General features: G+C 43.4%; 1 protein-coding gene across 11 annotated transcripts in view; it reads right to left on the bottom strand.

Moving 5' to 3' along the window:
• The window catches only part of UNC5D (unc-5 netrin receptor D), a 261651-nt gene that overhangs the window by 55011 nt on the left and 188663 nt on the right, over window positions 1-17977 (bottom strand). For all 11 annotated transcript variants that reach the window (XM_021374802.1, XM_021374801.1, XM_021374803.1 and 8 more), the window contains one exon: window positions 76-294. In XM_021374802.1, the coding sequence (XP_021230477.1) occupies window positions 76-229 (154 nt within the window). In that variant the 5' untranslated portion in view covers window positions 230-294. The remainder of the gene's footprint in view (window positions 1-75; window positions 295-17977) is intronic.

Here is a 17977-nt window from a genome sequence, read left to right as displayed (position 1 = left end):
CAGAACGTGCTCTGCCCTGCACGGTGCTGACACACACCATGCTCAGTCACATCACCCAGAGGACACAGCCCTTACCTGTAGTCTCATCCATGCTTTCCTCCGACACGTGCTCATTCTGGTGGACCCATTCACCGTTGCACTTGAAGAAAATCTGCATGGCTGGCATGGCTTTGCAGCGTAAGACAATGGGGTTGCTTTTTATAATGTAGGCATCATCTGGTTCCTCCATAAAATGAGGCAGGGTTCCAGGAGCAGATGGGATGGACTCTGGAAGGGCTTCGCTGTTATCGTTTCCTGAAAGGGGTAGAAAGGAAAACACACATTTTTCATATTGTTTTATTTTTGTATTATTTAATTGGCTGTAAACCACGTTTGCTTTTTTTTTAAATAAAATACAACTTGAAGAATGCAATAGTTGTCAGGCCTGTGCTTTACAAGGAACTTGGTACACGCCAAGAAAAAGTAATAACGCAAGAACTTCCAGGAAAACTAAAATGTCACAAAAAGGCATCATCACTACCGCCAAGTTTTAGAGACGGGCACGGAAAGCTTACATGGGTCACCTAAGATCACACAAGATGGCCGTGAAAGAAGTCAAACTAAACCTTATTTTCATGAGCAGCATCCAGAGCCGTAACCCCCCAGCTTCCTCCCTTCCCAGCACTGAGTTCCCTTCAGACAGCTGCTGCAGATCTGGCAGGGATCAGAATGCCAACCATAGTGAAATGCACGGATACGAGCAGCGTTACTGTGGCTCTCCAACAGCAAAATAAGCAAACTGTGATTTCAAACGCACTTAGAGAAGCGTTCAATATGCTCTTACGTGGATCCCCCCCCTCCCTGCAGCCCTTTAAGGTGCTGCAGAAGTTGAAAAATGGCATCTGTGGGGCTACAGGCTGCAGGGGGCTAAGGTGCATGATGGGCAGCAGGACCCGAAAGTGCTCACTCAACACGTGCCCAATTTTCTGAATTTCTCTCCTTAGATGTGAAGGCAGAAGCGCTCAGAAACAATAATGAACATATTTTGTTAGACACCTATTTTTAATAGAAGTAACCTCACTTAACGCTCTGTGTCTGTATATGAAGCTATACACCGTGTGCTTGATGGGAAGCGATCATGACTTTCAAGTAAGACCAAGAGACTTCCATTTTTCAAATGGGCCCAATGTTTTAAACTACACTTTCAGTGTACTTTATAAAATATTATCATAATTCTTAGCGTTTTACTACTGAACAGTTATGCCAATTTCCATCTTGTCAATCTTCAGTAATACTGAGTCCCTGCAGGCCTTATTAAAGCCGTGCTTTATCGAATGACACTTGTGCTATTTCCCAAGCATTTGGAGGCACGGAAATCCCATGCTCCCATCAATTCTTTGAGTGCTTCACAAGGCAGCCACGAGTTTGTGCGGAGGAGGACACAGAAGGGCTGGGTCAGAAGGGACCTCAAAGCCCACTGCTCCCAGCCCACACTGGGCTACACAGGGCCCCATCTGCAGCTTTGGGCACCTCCAGGGACAGCAGGAATATAGAAAACTCTGGGAAGAGAACTCTGAATGCCCAACTGTTAGCCCCTAAATTTGCTGTTTGGAGCGAGACACAAAGTACAAAACCCAAACTGTGCTGAAACCAAGGGCACGATGCTGCTCACACGTGGGGCCAGGACTTCACAGCAAGGCACAGCCACAGCATTACCGGGTTACTGAGCACCTGCAAGCAGGCCCCACTCCTTTAGTACTTGTGGGTTTTAATTTAACACAGCTCTCGTGTGCTTTTTTTTTTTTTTTCCATGGTACCTAACACGTTTTAGCATTCATCTAAAGCCTATTGGAACTTCATAAGGGTTTTGATTTCAAGTTATTGAGGCTTCTAATTTATAACTGTCAGCTTTCAAGATCCGGCCGTACGTACTCCCAGGAAGGTGGCTGTTTTATCACAACAGCGAATGACAGAGGACACGACTATCAAACGCAATCCCTGTATTTTTCATTCCTGGAAAATTACCTTTCAGGAAGCGCTCTGTGCTTTACGTTCTGTGCACAGGCCAAGAGGGGCTTTCAATCTTCTGAAGACAATAATAGAAACAAAAAAGAAACGAGGAGGGGAAAAAAAAAGTAGTTAGAAAAAAAGCACTCAGTTCTTGTAGGAAATAAATATATCGCCATCGCCAGCTCGTGTCTTAAAACCCTGACAGCAGAGATCCGTCCTCCAGTATTCCAGATCTGATCGGGACATCATTCAGAAGTTAAAGAAAGATTCTGAAACACTGAAAAATAGTGCATTCCAATGCTTTAAAGTTATATTTTTTTAAGTAATTAGTAATACTTTGTTAAAAAAAACCCTAAGTCGAAGAGTTAGATCTTTTGAGATTATATTGGAGTAGAAAAAGGAAGAAAATCAAACAGCAATGGCTGTATAGCAGGTGCTCCGTGGCAGTCATCCTAATTAAGTAGTTCTGTATCGTTTACCAGCGGTGCTGAATAAGTAATAATTGGATTCACTTTCAATGTACAGAGTTTAAAGAAAAATTATGCAGTGAGACTCATCAGCATGCATGTTTTATTACTGACCACTCTCTCTGTTTCCTGTATTGTCAATCTTTGCTAAATACCACGTCCCTATAGACTTCACTACCTCCGTGTGGCAGTGGAAATAACAAAGGCATTACAGGATTTCACACGGGCAACAAAATCCCCTATTTCCATCAATGTCTGCGTGGCTGCCAAAAAAACCCCACATTTTTGCATACGTGGCAGCGTCAGATGGTTAAAGAATGAAGACAAACCGCCCTGAAGTTGCTTTTCTGACTCATGGCTCTAGTTTTGTTACAGAAAATGCTCCCCACAGAAGGAATGTGTAGGAAGGGGAGTGCAGCTGGAAGCCCAGCACTGCTTACAAACATGCCATGCCACTGCAGTGTTTCCCATCTTAGCAGCACGCGTTGGAAGTCACAAGTGCAGGGCACACATCTCAGCGAGCCAACCTCAGGTGGCAGTGTCTTGCTCCCATCAGAGCCTCCTGCTTCCTATGGCTATAAAGTATAAACTTCCAGCAGCTGTACCATAATCCTTCTCATCAAATATCTGGGCGACAGGTGGAAAATTGTTCTGCCAGCTGAGGGAAGGCAAAATCCATTCCTCCTGGCAATTTTCTGCAATGAAAACTCCAAAAAAACGAATGCGCAGTAAGTTGTGGAAATAAATCTAAAATATTATCACACAAAAGCAGCGTGCTCAAAATCTTTAGCTGCAAACAAACCCCGCTTATCTGAATTTTAAAGAATTTTATTTCTTTCCTGTGCGCACAGGACTAGATACTAGGCTGCGTGCTTCTACTTGAAGCTTCATTTTACACCTATTTTTGTGCTTGTTTTTTTTTCCTTTTTACTTTGACAGCACCGTGGCTCCTTCGACTGCTGCTTTTAAAGCATCACCCAAGTCTGACCACAAACCTGGGCAGCGGGCATCGTGCGTTTCAGTCTCCAGAAGGGAGAGCGGTCACTCTGCAAATGGGCAGAGACTGCAAGCAGCCCTGGAGCCAGGAGCCCAGGGCACAGAACTGAGTTCCCATGCTCGTAGAACCACGCTGAGCTGCACATCGTATTCCTTTGTAATTTAGAAGGCTTTGGTGACATTGTGCCTTCGTGAGCAGGAAAGGAGAGTGAAAGTCAGGAATTCAGTTGTCTTCAATGAGATGAAAAATCAAGGCAAATGCCTGTTCATCTATTTGCTGTAACAATCCCCTCCTGCGCAACCTACTCTACATCTACAAAGCTGTAAAGGTTCAATGCTTTTTTCCAATAGTGATAAAACAGATGTGTAAGAGGAAGCCCTGCTGTACACAGGCTGTCTATGGGCTGAGGAGCGGTGAGTGGAACCCCCAGAGTGACAGAATGACCTGCAGTGCTTGGAAGCACCTGAGCCAACTTTAATAATTCACTGCTTCGTGGTGAAAAACCCCACAAGAACTGCCTGCTTGTGTGCTGAAGGACAAGCCAGCACTTGGATCTCCACAAACCAACAAGGAACACACACGGGGAAGCCTTACCTGTAAGCTGAGGAGACAAGCTGTACTTTCCTTAAAAGATCTGATTTCTTGTATTTCTCTGAACAATCTCCTTTTCTTCCCCCACTTCTCACCAAACAACAGTAACGACACCATAATCCAAACGCCTTTTCTCACATTTGAAAGAAACCCTGCAACGTCAACCACATTTTGCTGTAACAATAAAAGTCACTGTGAAGTACTGCTCTGTAAGCGAGCACGGCAGCCTCCACTGAGAGGAGTTTGTGTGTAGTGGGGCCGAGGCCATCTTCTCAATCCTCCTTTATTCCGCGTTCTTTCCCTCTATGTCTGTTCCAGTAACACCTCTTTTCCCCGTGAGTTTCGTGTCCAGCTGGCTCGGTGCTGTCCCTCCATCCCTGCTCTTGCACAGAGCTCATAGCAGTATCTCTCTAGAAACATTTTTAGTGGGTCGCAGGAGGGCACTGCATTTGTTTCCATCAATAAGGATGGAAATTAATGTGTTCATGAAACATTAGTGGTCTTTTCAACATCAACAGAGATTAATGTTACGCTACCGCAATCCCTTATGTATTCTAAACCTATCTATATCAAAGCCGTACATATTTTTTAAAATGATATATTCCATTTATTAAAAATTAAGTGGATTACAAACTTGAAGAATCTTTCATCCATTCATCCATTTAACATCCGCATTTCTTTCTTTATGCATTAGCAAGGGATATCAATCTTTAAAGGAAAAAAAGGTTGCCTAGCATTCTGAAGAGACAAATCAGTGACACAGAAATGCAGTGTGTGAAGAATAGCAAGCCAAAAGAGACAGAAAAAACACAACTTTAAAAGCATAATGGGAAAATACGTGACAATACCGGGTTTAAGATAACGAGAAACAAACTCTGAATAAATTATCCCATGTAATTTCTCCAGCTGATGTTACACGTACCTCAAATCGCTGCCAAGTGCAAGGGTTGCCATTACAAAGCCAGTATTTACCTACAGCTCCTACACTATGGAACAGGTCTTTAAGGCAGCTGGAAAAATTACTTCTACAATTTAGCACAGAAGCACGTGACAAAGCAGGAGAGGTGGAAGTGAAGGCAGGCTTCTCTGGAGAGCCGTGCTTGGATCCTGGTGCATCCAGGTACCTCGCATTTGCCTTGAAAGCTGCGCGCATCCCTTAGCAGTCTGCTCTTCTGCTCTAGGAACAGACTTCTCTCAAGCACAATTATTGACTTAACACAGCTGCTTATCAAACCCTGGGTCAAAATACAGTACCTGCTGATGCAAGCACTTGGAGCTCAGTGGCAGAGCAATAATAAATATAATAAATTTGTACCCGGTTCATAATCACACCTGTGGTACAATGCTTTTTCTTAGCGGCAGCAGCATTTTATTTACTGAATGAGCCACCGGAGCACTCAATTCACACATCAATTGTCATTATTAAGGCTCAAGGCTTTGATGTGCCCAGCGGCCAATTCAGCTGCAGGAGGAGATGCTTACTGCAGAGCCGTTGGCATTCTGCTTCAAGGAGAGTTTTGTTTTGTTTGCAAGCATGTAATAAGTCTGTCGTACGTTTGCTGGTAATATATTGAGAAGGGGGCAAAGAAAACCCACGCGTATGCCAAACTGATTTTCTCTTGAAACCACTGCAGCATCAAAGCTGCTCTACAGATAAATGTCAGTTTAATTTTTTTTGTCAATGTTGAAGGGGAAAAAAAATTATTCCTCCACCGCAGAACGATAATGCCCACAATTCCTGACAGCACGTGTCGCCTAACGAAGCTCATCAATGCTTGTCTTTGGCTGCCAGAACAGAAAGGTAATCAGTATCTGTTTAATGCCATGCTTATGATCTCAGCACAAACTCTCCCTGGCCGCTGTCCATCCGACCTTGCAGGTCCCTCCATTCCAAGCAGAAAAGGTGCCCATGACCTGATGCTCTCAAACACAGAGCACGCAGGGCTGCACTGAAGACAAGGACAAAAAGCAACACATGCTGCCTTTGAGACAGATACAGAAGTATCAGGGAATCCTTATTTGTCCAAGAGACCGATATCTAAAGCAGAATTTGTATTCAGCTACAAAAAAAACCAAAGCAAAAATCAACCTGTAAACATGCCAACATTCACCACCAAGTTGTAGAGTTTTGAAATTGGGGTAAAAATTCAGCTGTACCACTGCATAGACAAAGCCTGGCCTGGCCTTAGAACCTCACCAGGTGGTGGTCTGATCCCCAGCACCAAGACATCCAGCACCCCTGGGATTTTTGCCTGTATGGGAATGGTGATAACCAGGGATGACAAGGATCCCGAGGGGTATGCAGGCATGCAGTATGTAAGCATACTGACTTGTGTTCTGGTCAGAAATAGCTCTTCTGCTTACAAGCTCTAATCATAGTATCACCTAAAATATCTTTCCCGTTTGAAAAGTTGGCACTTTTCATTTATTTTCTTCTTTTGCCTTATGCAGTAACCTTGCTGTGATTCACACTCAAGTATCAGTCACTGTCAGAGGTAAGTTACAGTATGGCACATGACGTTTAAATCACTAGTACCTGAATAGACAGACATTATCACAATTCCAAATACAAAAGGAACTTCCCCCTCTCACCTATTCTTCTTTTTTTCTTTTTGCCAAAGCTCTTTACCAAATGCGCAAGCAGAGCAAAACATGAATCATTGGTCTTCTTTGGGCTTAAAGATTTGTTTTATAAATGTATAAAATAAATTAAAATCAGGACCAGGCCTGAAGTGAAGCACAGATTGACTTCCTTGCTGAGGGAAGTACATGCCAAGAGAAACAAGGTCACATTTCTTCCCTTGCATTTGCAAACAGCTCCTCCTTAGCAAACATGACCTCTTATAGTCAACTTTATCCCAAACTGTACTAATAGTTAGATGTACCTGCAGTTATTCCATCTTAATTCCTGTCCTTGTGGTACTCACTAGAAAAGCCAACGTTACCACCAGTAATTCATCCCAAGAAAAGTGAAAGCGCATTTCTCCCCACAAGTCATATAAAGTTCCACAAAACAGATAAGTGAAACAAGCACAGTCTTCAGTACACAAATTGTTCACGAGCAAATGCTTTCCCTTCTTTTTTTTTTAGGTCACATTCTCACTAAATATCAAATATGTCTCTCGTACTTTGAAATACTTCTGGAAGAAATGGACTAAGACATGAGGAAGGAAGAGAACTCTCTAAATTGCCTCACCTGCTCCTAAAACGATGTAGGCAAAGACAGCATTATGCCTATGATGAGATCTGAGTTCAGCTGACCTTCATTACCGAGACAATATGCAAATGCTCATTTGCAAAAACCATGAGCTAAGAGACAACCACAGCTGTGAGAAGGCAAGTGCTCCTTTTCCTACTGGCAGGTTTTGAGTCCATCCCTGTCCTGTGTATCTTGAGGCACTTGACAGCCAAGAGCAGAGAAAACAACGCAATTCTCAGCAACTGCCTTCTAAATCCCTAATGATCTAATTAAAAACTGGACTAAGGAATACTGAAGCTATTTTTGCTTCTTCAGGTATCTCAAACCTAATAACATAAGTACGTCCCTAACAGAGGGCATTAATAGACATCATTCTATCTGTAACATAGAGCACGCATTTTAGAATGATGAGTTCAGACGAGAACACTACATTTCCTAATTCACATAAAATACAGAATTAAAATCAGATATTAATTTTTCTTTGGAAGTGTTTTCATTCCTTGTCACACTTTACACAAATCAAACCGAGCTAAACAGAGACACATTAAATTTAATGAGTCTTTAAGGGTCCCTCCCATCCTAGGCCATTCCATGTCTCCATCGTGAATTGGGGATTTCAAATATAATCGAGTTCATGAAGTACCCAGTATCCCACAGCCCAGGAAAGATCCAATTAGTAGATAGGTTCTGTGTAATTAGAGAGACTCGAGTCACAGGTGTTTTTTTTCAAATCTTTCTGTAAATACCAATTAAAGCAATGTGACATTTATATTAACAAATCTTTTTGTGTGCATGTTTGGAGTAACTACATGTAATATAACAAAGGAAAAAATAGAATGCCAGTGTGATGGGCGCTGTAGTGATCCTTGTGCTTCTACAGAAAGGATACGTCCGAGTGGGCCGTTAACTTTTTATCTATATGCTTTTTCAAGGTAACCCTCTGCTTCAAATATTTTATGAAATAGACATAAAGCCAGTTGCAACAGCTAAATGAAATAACCACAGAGAGAGAAGTAGGACAGGGAGATGGTAAAGTAAACATCTTTTACAGCCTCCTGGTGTAATGGCCCTGCAGGCTGGGCAGTTTATTATCCCACCTGCCACATACTGGTCATTATCCATCTGCAGCAGTGTCATCCCCAGTGCTCTGCATGCAACCCTACCCATCCATGGAAGTACTATAATTCAAATTCTGAAGCAGCAGTTGAGATGAGAACCCCAAAGGACAATCCTGACACAAAGACATACTCATGTTCTCCTGTGATCCCTCTTCAATTAAAGAAATGAATTCACTGAGTTGGGCATAACAGGGAAGAAAAGATCAGACAACACAAGGAGAAAGAAGAGAGGAATTGCTCTAGGAGGAACATAGCACACAGTTATCACTCCTATTTCAAATTAGCACATCACGTTATCTGCACCCAATTGTACTCATGAAGCAAACGAAAAAAAGATGCAATATATTCTCAAAACCAGCTTGGCTTTTCATAGCCACATCTGCTGTAATGATACAGTTTCAACAACATCTGGCAGTTTCTTAACGTCCCAAAGCAAATGGAACCCAATTAACCTGCAGCCTTTGCTCTTATATGCTACCGACTATGTCAGCTTAATCTGGAGTTGAAAGCTTGGATCCCCTGCACGCCTTCTTCTGACTCCTAAGTCTTATGGAAGTCGAGAAAGACAGCTTTTATATCCACATGCATCCTAACAAAAGGCAGCCAGCTTTAGGCTGAAAATGGGGGCAGTTAAATGCCAAAGGAATTGCCGTCTTTACTCACCTTAATATCACTATTTTCAAAGGATAATCTTATACCACTGCTTATTACAATTATTCTGCTGAAGATACCATGTGGCTTTATTGGTTGGTTTCTGTAAGCCACCAGGCCTGCAGTGTCCCAGCCCACAGCAAGCAGGTGTACTCTGAAGATTTATGATTTTCTCTAAGGAATATTTTCTACTTTATTACCTTAGTGAAATTCAAGGTACGACCGGGGCTATTTTCCTAACCTATAAAGCTTAAAGCTTGTAAAAGATCCTAATAAAAGAACCAACCGCCACAGAATGTGTATACACACACACATATATATATATGATTAAATAAGAAATAAGTTAAGAAACATCATTCATACAGGACTCCAGAATATTGAGTCATATACAAAGTGGACACACAAGAACACGCGCAGAGGAAAATTTTACAGGTTGAAAAGGAAAAAGAAAAATGCATTTATGATAATGTAATGTGTTACTGTTGCTCTCCCTTTTAGAATTAATCACCATCCTAATCTCTATGCAACTAAAACTGAAATGGTAAGATATTCTGGCACACTGTGGTATCGTATATAAAGAGACCTGTGAGCTGTTTCAAATCATTTCTGTTACTACAGCTCTCATAAGATGTTTTCTGTGCTGGAACATGATTACATTTCTATGGAGCCCTCTGGTTAATACATCCACAATTCTACATTCTTTCTTTTCCTTACATTCAGACAACTTTTCCTAAACCCAAGAAGAATTTAAGCTAAGACATCCTACCCGTATTGAGAACTTTCTGGAGGGCGACCCTTCAAACAGAAGAACTGAAATAGCATTCAGAAGCAGCCACTGCTCTGAGCAGTACAGGCAGAACCACGCAATAAAGAACAACCCGAGAGATTCCGAATCACAGCTCTTCCAGAGAGCTCTGGGAAGATGTAATCTCTTGGCATGGAATGATTTCTCATGCAGCTGCTTACCAATTTCTTGACTATTTTTTCCAAACGTTTTCCTTTACAGTGAATCAGAATCAGCTCTCCAACACTTTTGCTACCTGGCAGCCACTGTCCTGCTGATCAGAACCTGCCCATTCATGCAGGGAGAGAAACAAAGAACTCCAAAACGAAGCAAAAGAGAAAAACACAAAAAGATCAATTTGGAAATCCTGTCTCTCAAGAACCTCCTACACCAAACGCCCCTTCAGCTGACAATTTTGTGCAGCACAAAGATTTAATAATTTTCAAAACCTGACATTTTTCCCATCTGAATCACATGCTACTTCATGAAAGATCTTTTCTATACTCTGCCGCATGCCGCGTTTCAAGGAGAAGGGCATTTTAAGCTTCTGTCACATTACAGACCTGAGCAGACCTCCAGCTGCCGGCTCTGCGGCAAGTTGCTCATGCGGCAAACGCGCGTCGGGTGAGACGGGCAACCTGGCTGCATTTGAATTGCTCATCCCGTTACACACATCAGCTAAACTCTCTTGTACTGAAATCTTTTATACAAGCACGCACACACCTTGAAGTAATAAAGCTCACCCACCCTTCTCCTCTTCCACCCTTTGGATCACTTAAGGTATTCACCAGTGTTAAGGCTTACCCTCGCGTGAATTCCATTGATTTCAACCTTGTCTGCCTGTGGGGTTTCAAGCAATTTCACTAAACACTGTGTTTGCTGATCTGCTATTATACAGAATGCTTTTCAGAGAAGCCTCCAGCAGACTGCTTTTGAATGCAAGCTCTGGAGCCCAGACTGTTTCCTGATGTTCAGCATTCCTGCGTTTGGGTAAGGAAGCGGGAGCCCTGGGAGCTCCAGTATTCCTGAGAGCATCCCTCATTTATCCTCTACACAACAGTGGAAGAAGCTTCAGAATGGGACTTCTCATTGATTTTTGGAGGGATTTATGTGCTTTTTAATTTTTTTGGATTCCAGGAAATTAGAATGTTATATGTGTCAACGGTTTACGGGCTGGTTTGGCCTGTAATCAGGTACATACACTTCATGGTGTTATGATGTGGAATACCAATAACCAAAAGTCGTAAAACCATGACATTATGCTATTGCTTAATTAACAACCAGTATTTATTTTCTGCATTGGTAGAAGAACCTTGATTTTCAGGAGCCCAGGTAGAATTGTTGACTCACAAGAACATGAGTTTCTGTAATGGCATTGTCTCCTACCACACATCCCATCCCCAAGGAGGGAGGGGGGCAATCAGACCAAGCGTCCACTCACATCAATACTGACCATGACAAAAGCTCACAGCATCAAATACCAAAATAAGGGCCCCTCAATCCAATAGGAAGGTTCATATTTATAACGAGATATTCCTACACTGAGATAAATCATTAAGAATGCCTGGCGGAATAAATTAAGAAACATCTCCTGTAATCTGACTAATAATAATACGTAGGTGACTGCGAGAGGTTTAGCTGGGGTCTGCTTCCACCACAGACAGGCTTCACGTCACCTTCACCATTTCCTTCTACACATTCTTTGACCTTCAGGTTTGGTGATTTCGAAGTCTGGCCTCGAATGCCAGATGCCCCCCACACCCAGAGGCCAACCAGTCCGGCAGCAGCAGGGCTGGACCTGCTACACATCGCACTTAGCACACGTTCAGTAAGAAGCCTGTGTTTCAATAACATTAATTCCAGTAGCAGTAGGACTACTTTAAAAAGCAGCAATACATTCCTACATTTCAAACTGCAGCCACGTCCCCAAAGGGAAGAAAACTAAAGAGCTCGGAAACAACCCTTAATAGATCTGCTCTGTGGATTTTGGCTTCAAGTTATTCACAGATTACAGAAGCCACCATATTTTCCCCCTCCTGAGGTTACTGTATATATATACCACCAGATAAATGCCACAGAATGTTGTTAAGCACCCAGACATATGCAGTTTTCAGTTACAGGCACAGAACTTGCTCTGCTGCTTTACTGAGGAGTGCAACTCTTCTCTTTGTAGATGCTCAAGAAGCCAACGGTGCCTGGGGCTGCAATCATTGATCCAATCCCAACCTGATCCCTACTTCTGGTCCAACAATACATTGCACTCCGTATCATAACTTACCCTCAAGTGGCTGCTAGATGTTAGGCTGAACAAGCCAAGTCGGTCAGTAAAGCAGCGTGGTTTTTCATGCCAGTGTGAGTTGGAGCATCTCAGTTCTGCAATGGCTCCGCTTCGTGGTGCGAGAGGCACCGCTGCTGTGTCATACAGGCTACAAACAGAAGTACCAGACTCAATCAAGATGTCAGCAGTGCAGACTCTGGTACTGAACTGGTATGTTTTCACTGTGCCCACAGCAGGCACGTGTCATCCATAGAAAGAAGCTTTACGTGGCAGCAAACCGCAAGGAATTCTCTACCCGGTGAGGGCAAGGGGGGTAAATGGCCGCGTTCACGCACTCAGCAGCCACTCTTAAAGCAAAAAGCTGCAATAACTTCCCAGCATGCTCCCATTGCTTCCAGCACGTCAAAACCTACAGAGTATGACGTTAAAATCCATCTCCTTTAAACTCCACAAACACGATACGTTAGCTGGATTTCTCTCTGTGAGGAGACGCGGTGCTTAGCAGCTGTGATAAATGCCCGCGTTGGGTTTGCACTGTGATGGAAGAGACATCACCACGCTGACAGCTGCTCCCACTGAGGCCCCGTGCAGCTGGGGCTGCCATGCCTCACCTGCTGAGCCCTTCGTGGGCAGGTAAAGCAACAACCTGGGGGTGACACAACACGAAGCCGATCCAACAATATGCCCCAATACATTCATTTGCCATTTAAAGCAGTAATGCATCATCTACTCCCCTACAAACGTGACGCCTGTACTCCTATTCAAGTCCTGTCTATCTGACGACCTCTAATTCTCCTTTTGCAAAAGGACAAAACGTGGAACGCCTCTATGAGAAATATCAGCACAACAATCCAAAGTGTCTGGAAACTTCTTTTCCTGATCCTACGTGAACAGCTAAAAATAAATTTGAACTGTTGGCAGTGAGGCTGCATTTCCAATTCTGCACTCATAATGCTTTTAAAAAGCTGATCAGATACAAGCACGTGCTTCCCTAACAACTTATGCTTAACTCATTGATGTAGTATGGACAGTATGGACAACTGCACTGATGAAATGGACTCCCTGCAACCTGCCCGTGCTGTGGGACCTCTCACAACTGCCCAGCTCGATCCCATTGATCTATGTCAGAGGAAACAGCATGAAGCAACAAGACATTGATCTACGTCAGTAGTTCCACCCTTCTCTAACACACACCCAATAGTCACTCACCACACTGGAGCAATGCGGTGCTTTACGCAATGTAGCAATTTCCTTAGCAGTAAGATCTTGGCTTGCTTTTAGGAACCAAGAGCACTGGATGCTTGAACAAACTCCTTGGTTCAAGTCAGATCACCTACAGACATGGTACAAAGAACAGAGAGCGGTGCTATGAGAATCAAGCTGGGATACATGCACGAATCCAAGTTCACAACCACACACTACGCAATATATTCAAAAAGACAAGTATGTATTACTACAGCATGACAAATTTGTTCTGATGCTTAAGAACCTCTGCAAGTTTGTCACAACCACAGAAGCAGCAGCTCTACAAAGCCAACGAGTGCTCAGACGGGGAACGGGGAAAAGAAAAAATTATACTGATCACCATCTGTTTATTAATGATGTACAAAGCCTTTGCTCAAATCCAGATTGCTTGTCAAGACAAAAGCATCCTCAGCTTTCCTATTTTCCTAAACCAGAACAAAGCATAAAGGTTTTCATCTTCCTTCGAAACGCCAGCTGATCCCCAAGTCTCCCATTTTCTGCTATTGGCGTAACGAGTAAAGGCTGTCAACAAAAACATACTGCACAGGTACATGACTCACTGAACTACTTCCTAAGAGATGACTTGACAACCGACCTCCAACAGACGTTTGTCCACCTGTCTTCTGATTCTTCTCCCCATCCCAGTGGGAAGCAATGCGGCCCCACTCGCAGCAGCAGCCAGGAGCTCCCATGCAGGAGCTGCAGCGCTGAGCTGGGCATGGTTCGTTCTGCACAACGTGGAGAGCAGGAGCCAAAGGGAAACTGAAGGGAAGGGAGTTTCACACAACCTGACTGCAACACTGCAGCCTTTCGGAGAAGTCATGAAATTAAGGATTTTATAGTAGGGAAAAAACAGAATACTTCTGCACGTGCTTGAGCAGCTAGATAAAAACATGCAGTGCACAGAACCGAGCTACTGCTTGCAGTCAAATTCAACATCAGGAGGAAAGAAATAGCATCTCCTGGAAGCTGGCAGCCTGTAATTACCTTCCCATAGTTAAGAATATACAAATGCACTCTGAACCTGGCGGCTTGAGTTTAGGAGATGCTCACAAAGTGGTTTGGAGCCAACCAGAGCCCCGTCAGCTACAGTCACCACGTCTGTCCCTGTTTTTTTATGAAAAGCAGTGAGAAAGATGAGGAAATTATTCAGGAACTGTGTTCAAATGTCTATGGACAATATTCTTTTCATATCTGCAAGATGATAAAAACCACTTGTTACTCCAGCGCTGTTTGAATCATCTTCTCCCCACAAAAAGCGGCATTATTAATCTAGTATGTTTATCACAGCTCTGTGATTGAAAGGCTTTTTGTTCCAAGACTTGGAAGATTTATTTGTCAAGTCTGACAGCTCTGATGCAGCCTTGCAGTGAACATCAGTGTCTGAGAAGGAATTTATGAAACCCTGAGCTCCAGCAAGCAGCTAGAATCTTGGTGAGGTCAGATGTTTGAAACGAGGAGGAGACAAACCAGGAGTAGAGATAAAAACCCATATTTCCATGTACAAAAAGGACTCACTAGAAAGGCACAAAGTCCTATAGAACAATGAAATGCTAAATCTCACATGTTTAACATAGACTTTAAGCATTTCATTAGAGGATATTCACATCTAAAATCTAGATATCTAGATATCTTTCATTGGAGAGCCTGAAAACTCAACAGGCAGACATCCAGGGCAAGAGATGAGCCACAGCCTTTGCTCTTGCAGCACAGTGGGCTCAGGTTTTGTCCAAACACCACTGAGCTTGTGTCTGCAGTGCTGTGTGCTGCTATAGCTTAAGGAATTTTCTTCAGGAAACACTGTAATTCCTGCTGAAAAACCTCACCCATGGGCCACTCCAAGCCCAGAACAGCTCAACTAAATCAGCATCTCATCACAAGCAAACACAACCACTTAAGAAACATAAAATAACCGCAGATTCACAACACACAAAACTCAGTGCACATATCCAAAGGAATGTTACACACCGGGCACTTTTAACAAATCAGGTTTGGGTGAGATCTGCTCTGTGTTTGCATACATAAACATACATCACACGTGCACAGCAATTACACGTCGGATCTCTCTTTGGCATCAAGGTGCACAGCTTCATTTCAGTGAAGGACTGAATGCCTGAATCTTCTTATCGCCCACAAACACACTTTGAGATTTATCTATAATTGGCTTAAACACCGGGCCTGACATTAAATCTGAAACCTGTCAGGAGCTGCATTACGTGGTGAGGGCACGGCAGCACGGAGGGGGCTGCCCGCGTTCTGTATCCAGCCACACTTGGACAGCCTCCAATTGCACCACAGCTGTTCTGCCATCGTAAGAGGAATAAATCAGAGAAGACGTATTTCTTTTGGAAAGCCAAGCAATCAGCTCATCCATCATCTTCCATCAGCGAGAATTTGCTAAAGAGAAGGAGAATACAAGTCGATAAAATACGCTTTAATACCGCCCAGGCCTTTACTTGCTGCGCTTTTAATTTGGGAAATAGATGCCTTCCGTTGGGCAGCACCCCAGAGTCTTTGCTGTGACGTAGATTAAGTGCTGCGCGAGCACCGCGGTGCTGAATGGATCTCAGAGGTATAAGCCAACAGTAATGGCCTGGAAACACTCGGCTTAAATCTCCCTGCTGCTTAATTTCAAGCATTAAGAGGGGCACGTGGGGGTAAGAAAACTCTGGAGTAAAAGTATAACTCTTGTTATGGTTTTATTTAATCTCTTAACTACACAAACAAGGGATGCGCGTCTTACGGGCAAGAAGCGAAAGGGTAATAATATAAAAAAATCTGATAGAATATGTTGTTAATTAAATTAAGTTTAGCCCCAAAAGGCGTGTTCTGGCCCTTCTTTTGAAGCTTAATTAAGAATAATATCAGGGAAAAATAGCCACCATGAAATCGCCACGTATGAATTAAGCAGCATGGGGCAGAGAAGGGGCCCTGGTACAGGAGTTCTCACAGCACTGTGAGGATGGGCCACTCTGGTCATTTTTTATTGCCTTTGTAAGTAACACATTTTAAGTGGCAACTACTTCAGTTTTTGTCATGTTGAAAGCGTTTGCCCATAAAACCAAGGAAAGCAGCACAAAGGATGCACAGAGACCTCATTTCTAGAAGCACCCAGCACCATCTAAGTGCTGGGTTTGTTGTAGAACAGTTCAGGATCACCTCCAAACCAACCCTAAAAACGGTGAAACACACCAGCACTGGGCTGTGTCAGCTGTAGGGACTGCCTGGAGCAAATCAGCCAAGAGCCTGGTCACAACCAACCAAAATTCGAGATACTCAGCCCAGCAAGCCTTGGTTGCTGCGAACGCCGTCGCTGAGACGATAAAAGCTGTGAAGATTTTGGTCCCCTGAACTGAGGAACTGTTTGCATGTTTGGTCAGATCCAGCAGCAGCAGTTGGGGCAATGAGCTGAGCAGCGCTGCCCTCCTGCTGCTCCCAGGGCAGCAAACAGCGCTGAGCACGCTGCGATCACACCGGAAAACATCAGTGACAGCTGAGCAGGAAAAAACAGAGGCCCAGAAATTAACATGTAAAGAGATGAAGAAGAAGTTCACTTTAACCTCCATCAGCCAAAACATGACAGCAGCCAGAGTCTCTCAAATAAAATGATTTCTTTGAGTAGAGAAACGATGGGGGAGACAGGATGGCAAAAGGAAACGAATGCATTTCTCTTGAAACATGAATTCAGCAAGTACGAATAAAGGGAAGATGCTGACAGCTGAGAGCTCATCTTCTAATAGATGCCTGTGATTGTTTCAGATGGAATCTTGCACTTCAGAAGAAAAACAGGACGTCATGCAAAGAAGTCAGCAATGGTGAACGCACATAGCACGTCAGTGATGGATTTTTGCACAGAATTCACAGATTTCGATGGGCACCCTGCAGGCTTTTAGCACCAATTCGTTCAGAGGCAGGGCATGGCAAAGCTGCCAGCCATGCACTATTTGTGAAATCTTCTTTCCTGCCTTTTAAATGACCTTTACCATATCAGCCAACAAGTCTACCCCCCAGAGAGCCCATTCATTCCTGTATAAGAGCAAAGGGCACCAGACAGGACACCAGAGAAGCAGACCACGCAGGGAAACAGCAGCACCATCAGCACACAGATTTATCTCAGAGATTTCCACAGCTGAGCAGCGTAACCCACCGCAGTGCAAGCATTCTTACTATCACACTGCAGCCGCTTCTGGCCCTGTCAAGCAAGGAGATAAGGATTTCTTCCTAGAATTGCATAACCAAAATGCAGAAGTGTCTCTGAGAACGCACAACTGCTTCGGTTCTTTATATTGCAGGCAGATTTCATACATAAATTAGCTGATGTTATGGATGCTTCAGGAAAAACTTCTTTTTATTCCCCACATGCTTTGCTATTATGCTTAGTAATGCACTACACAAAGCATATGCATTGTCAGGCACCATAGGGAAAAGTAATAAAAGCATCAGTAGGGAAGTAGCAAAATGAGAAAAAAAAACTGCTCAGCAGCCCTTAATGAGGCCCTCCTGGTCTCCAGCCAAAGCCTCTAAGAGGAAGGCAGCGAGATTCCAATTAATCATAAATGAATAAATAAATCCACAAATACAAAACCTGATCGAAACTCAGTTTTCCAAGGCAACAACACACTGTTTCTTTTGCAAGTGGTTTTGGTAAGAAAGAGGAA

Source organism: Numida meleagris, chromosome 21 (assembly GCF_002078875.1).
Source record: "Numida meleagris isolate 19003 breed g44 Domestic line chromosome 21, NumMel1.0, whole genome shotgun sequence".
Lineage (NCBI taxonomy): Eukaryota > Metazoa > Chordata > Aves > Galliformes > Numididae > Numida > Numida meleagris.
This window is presented reverse-complemented; position numbering and strand designations above follow the sequence as displayed.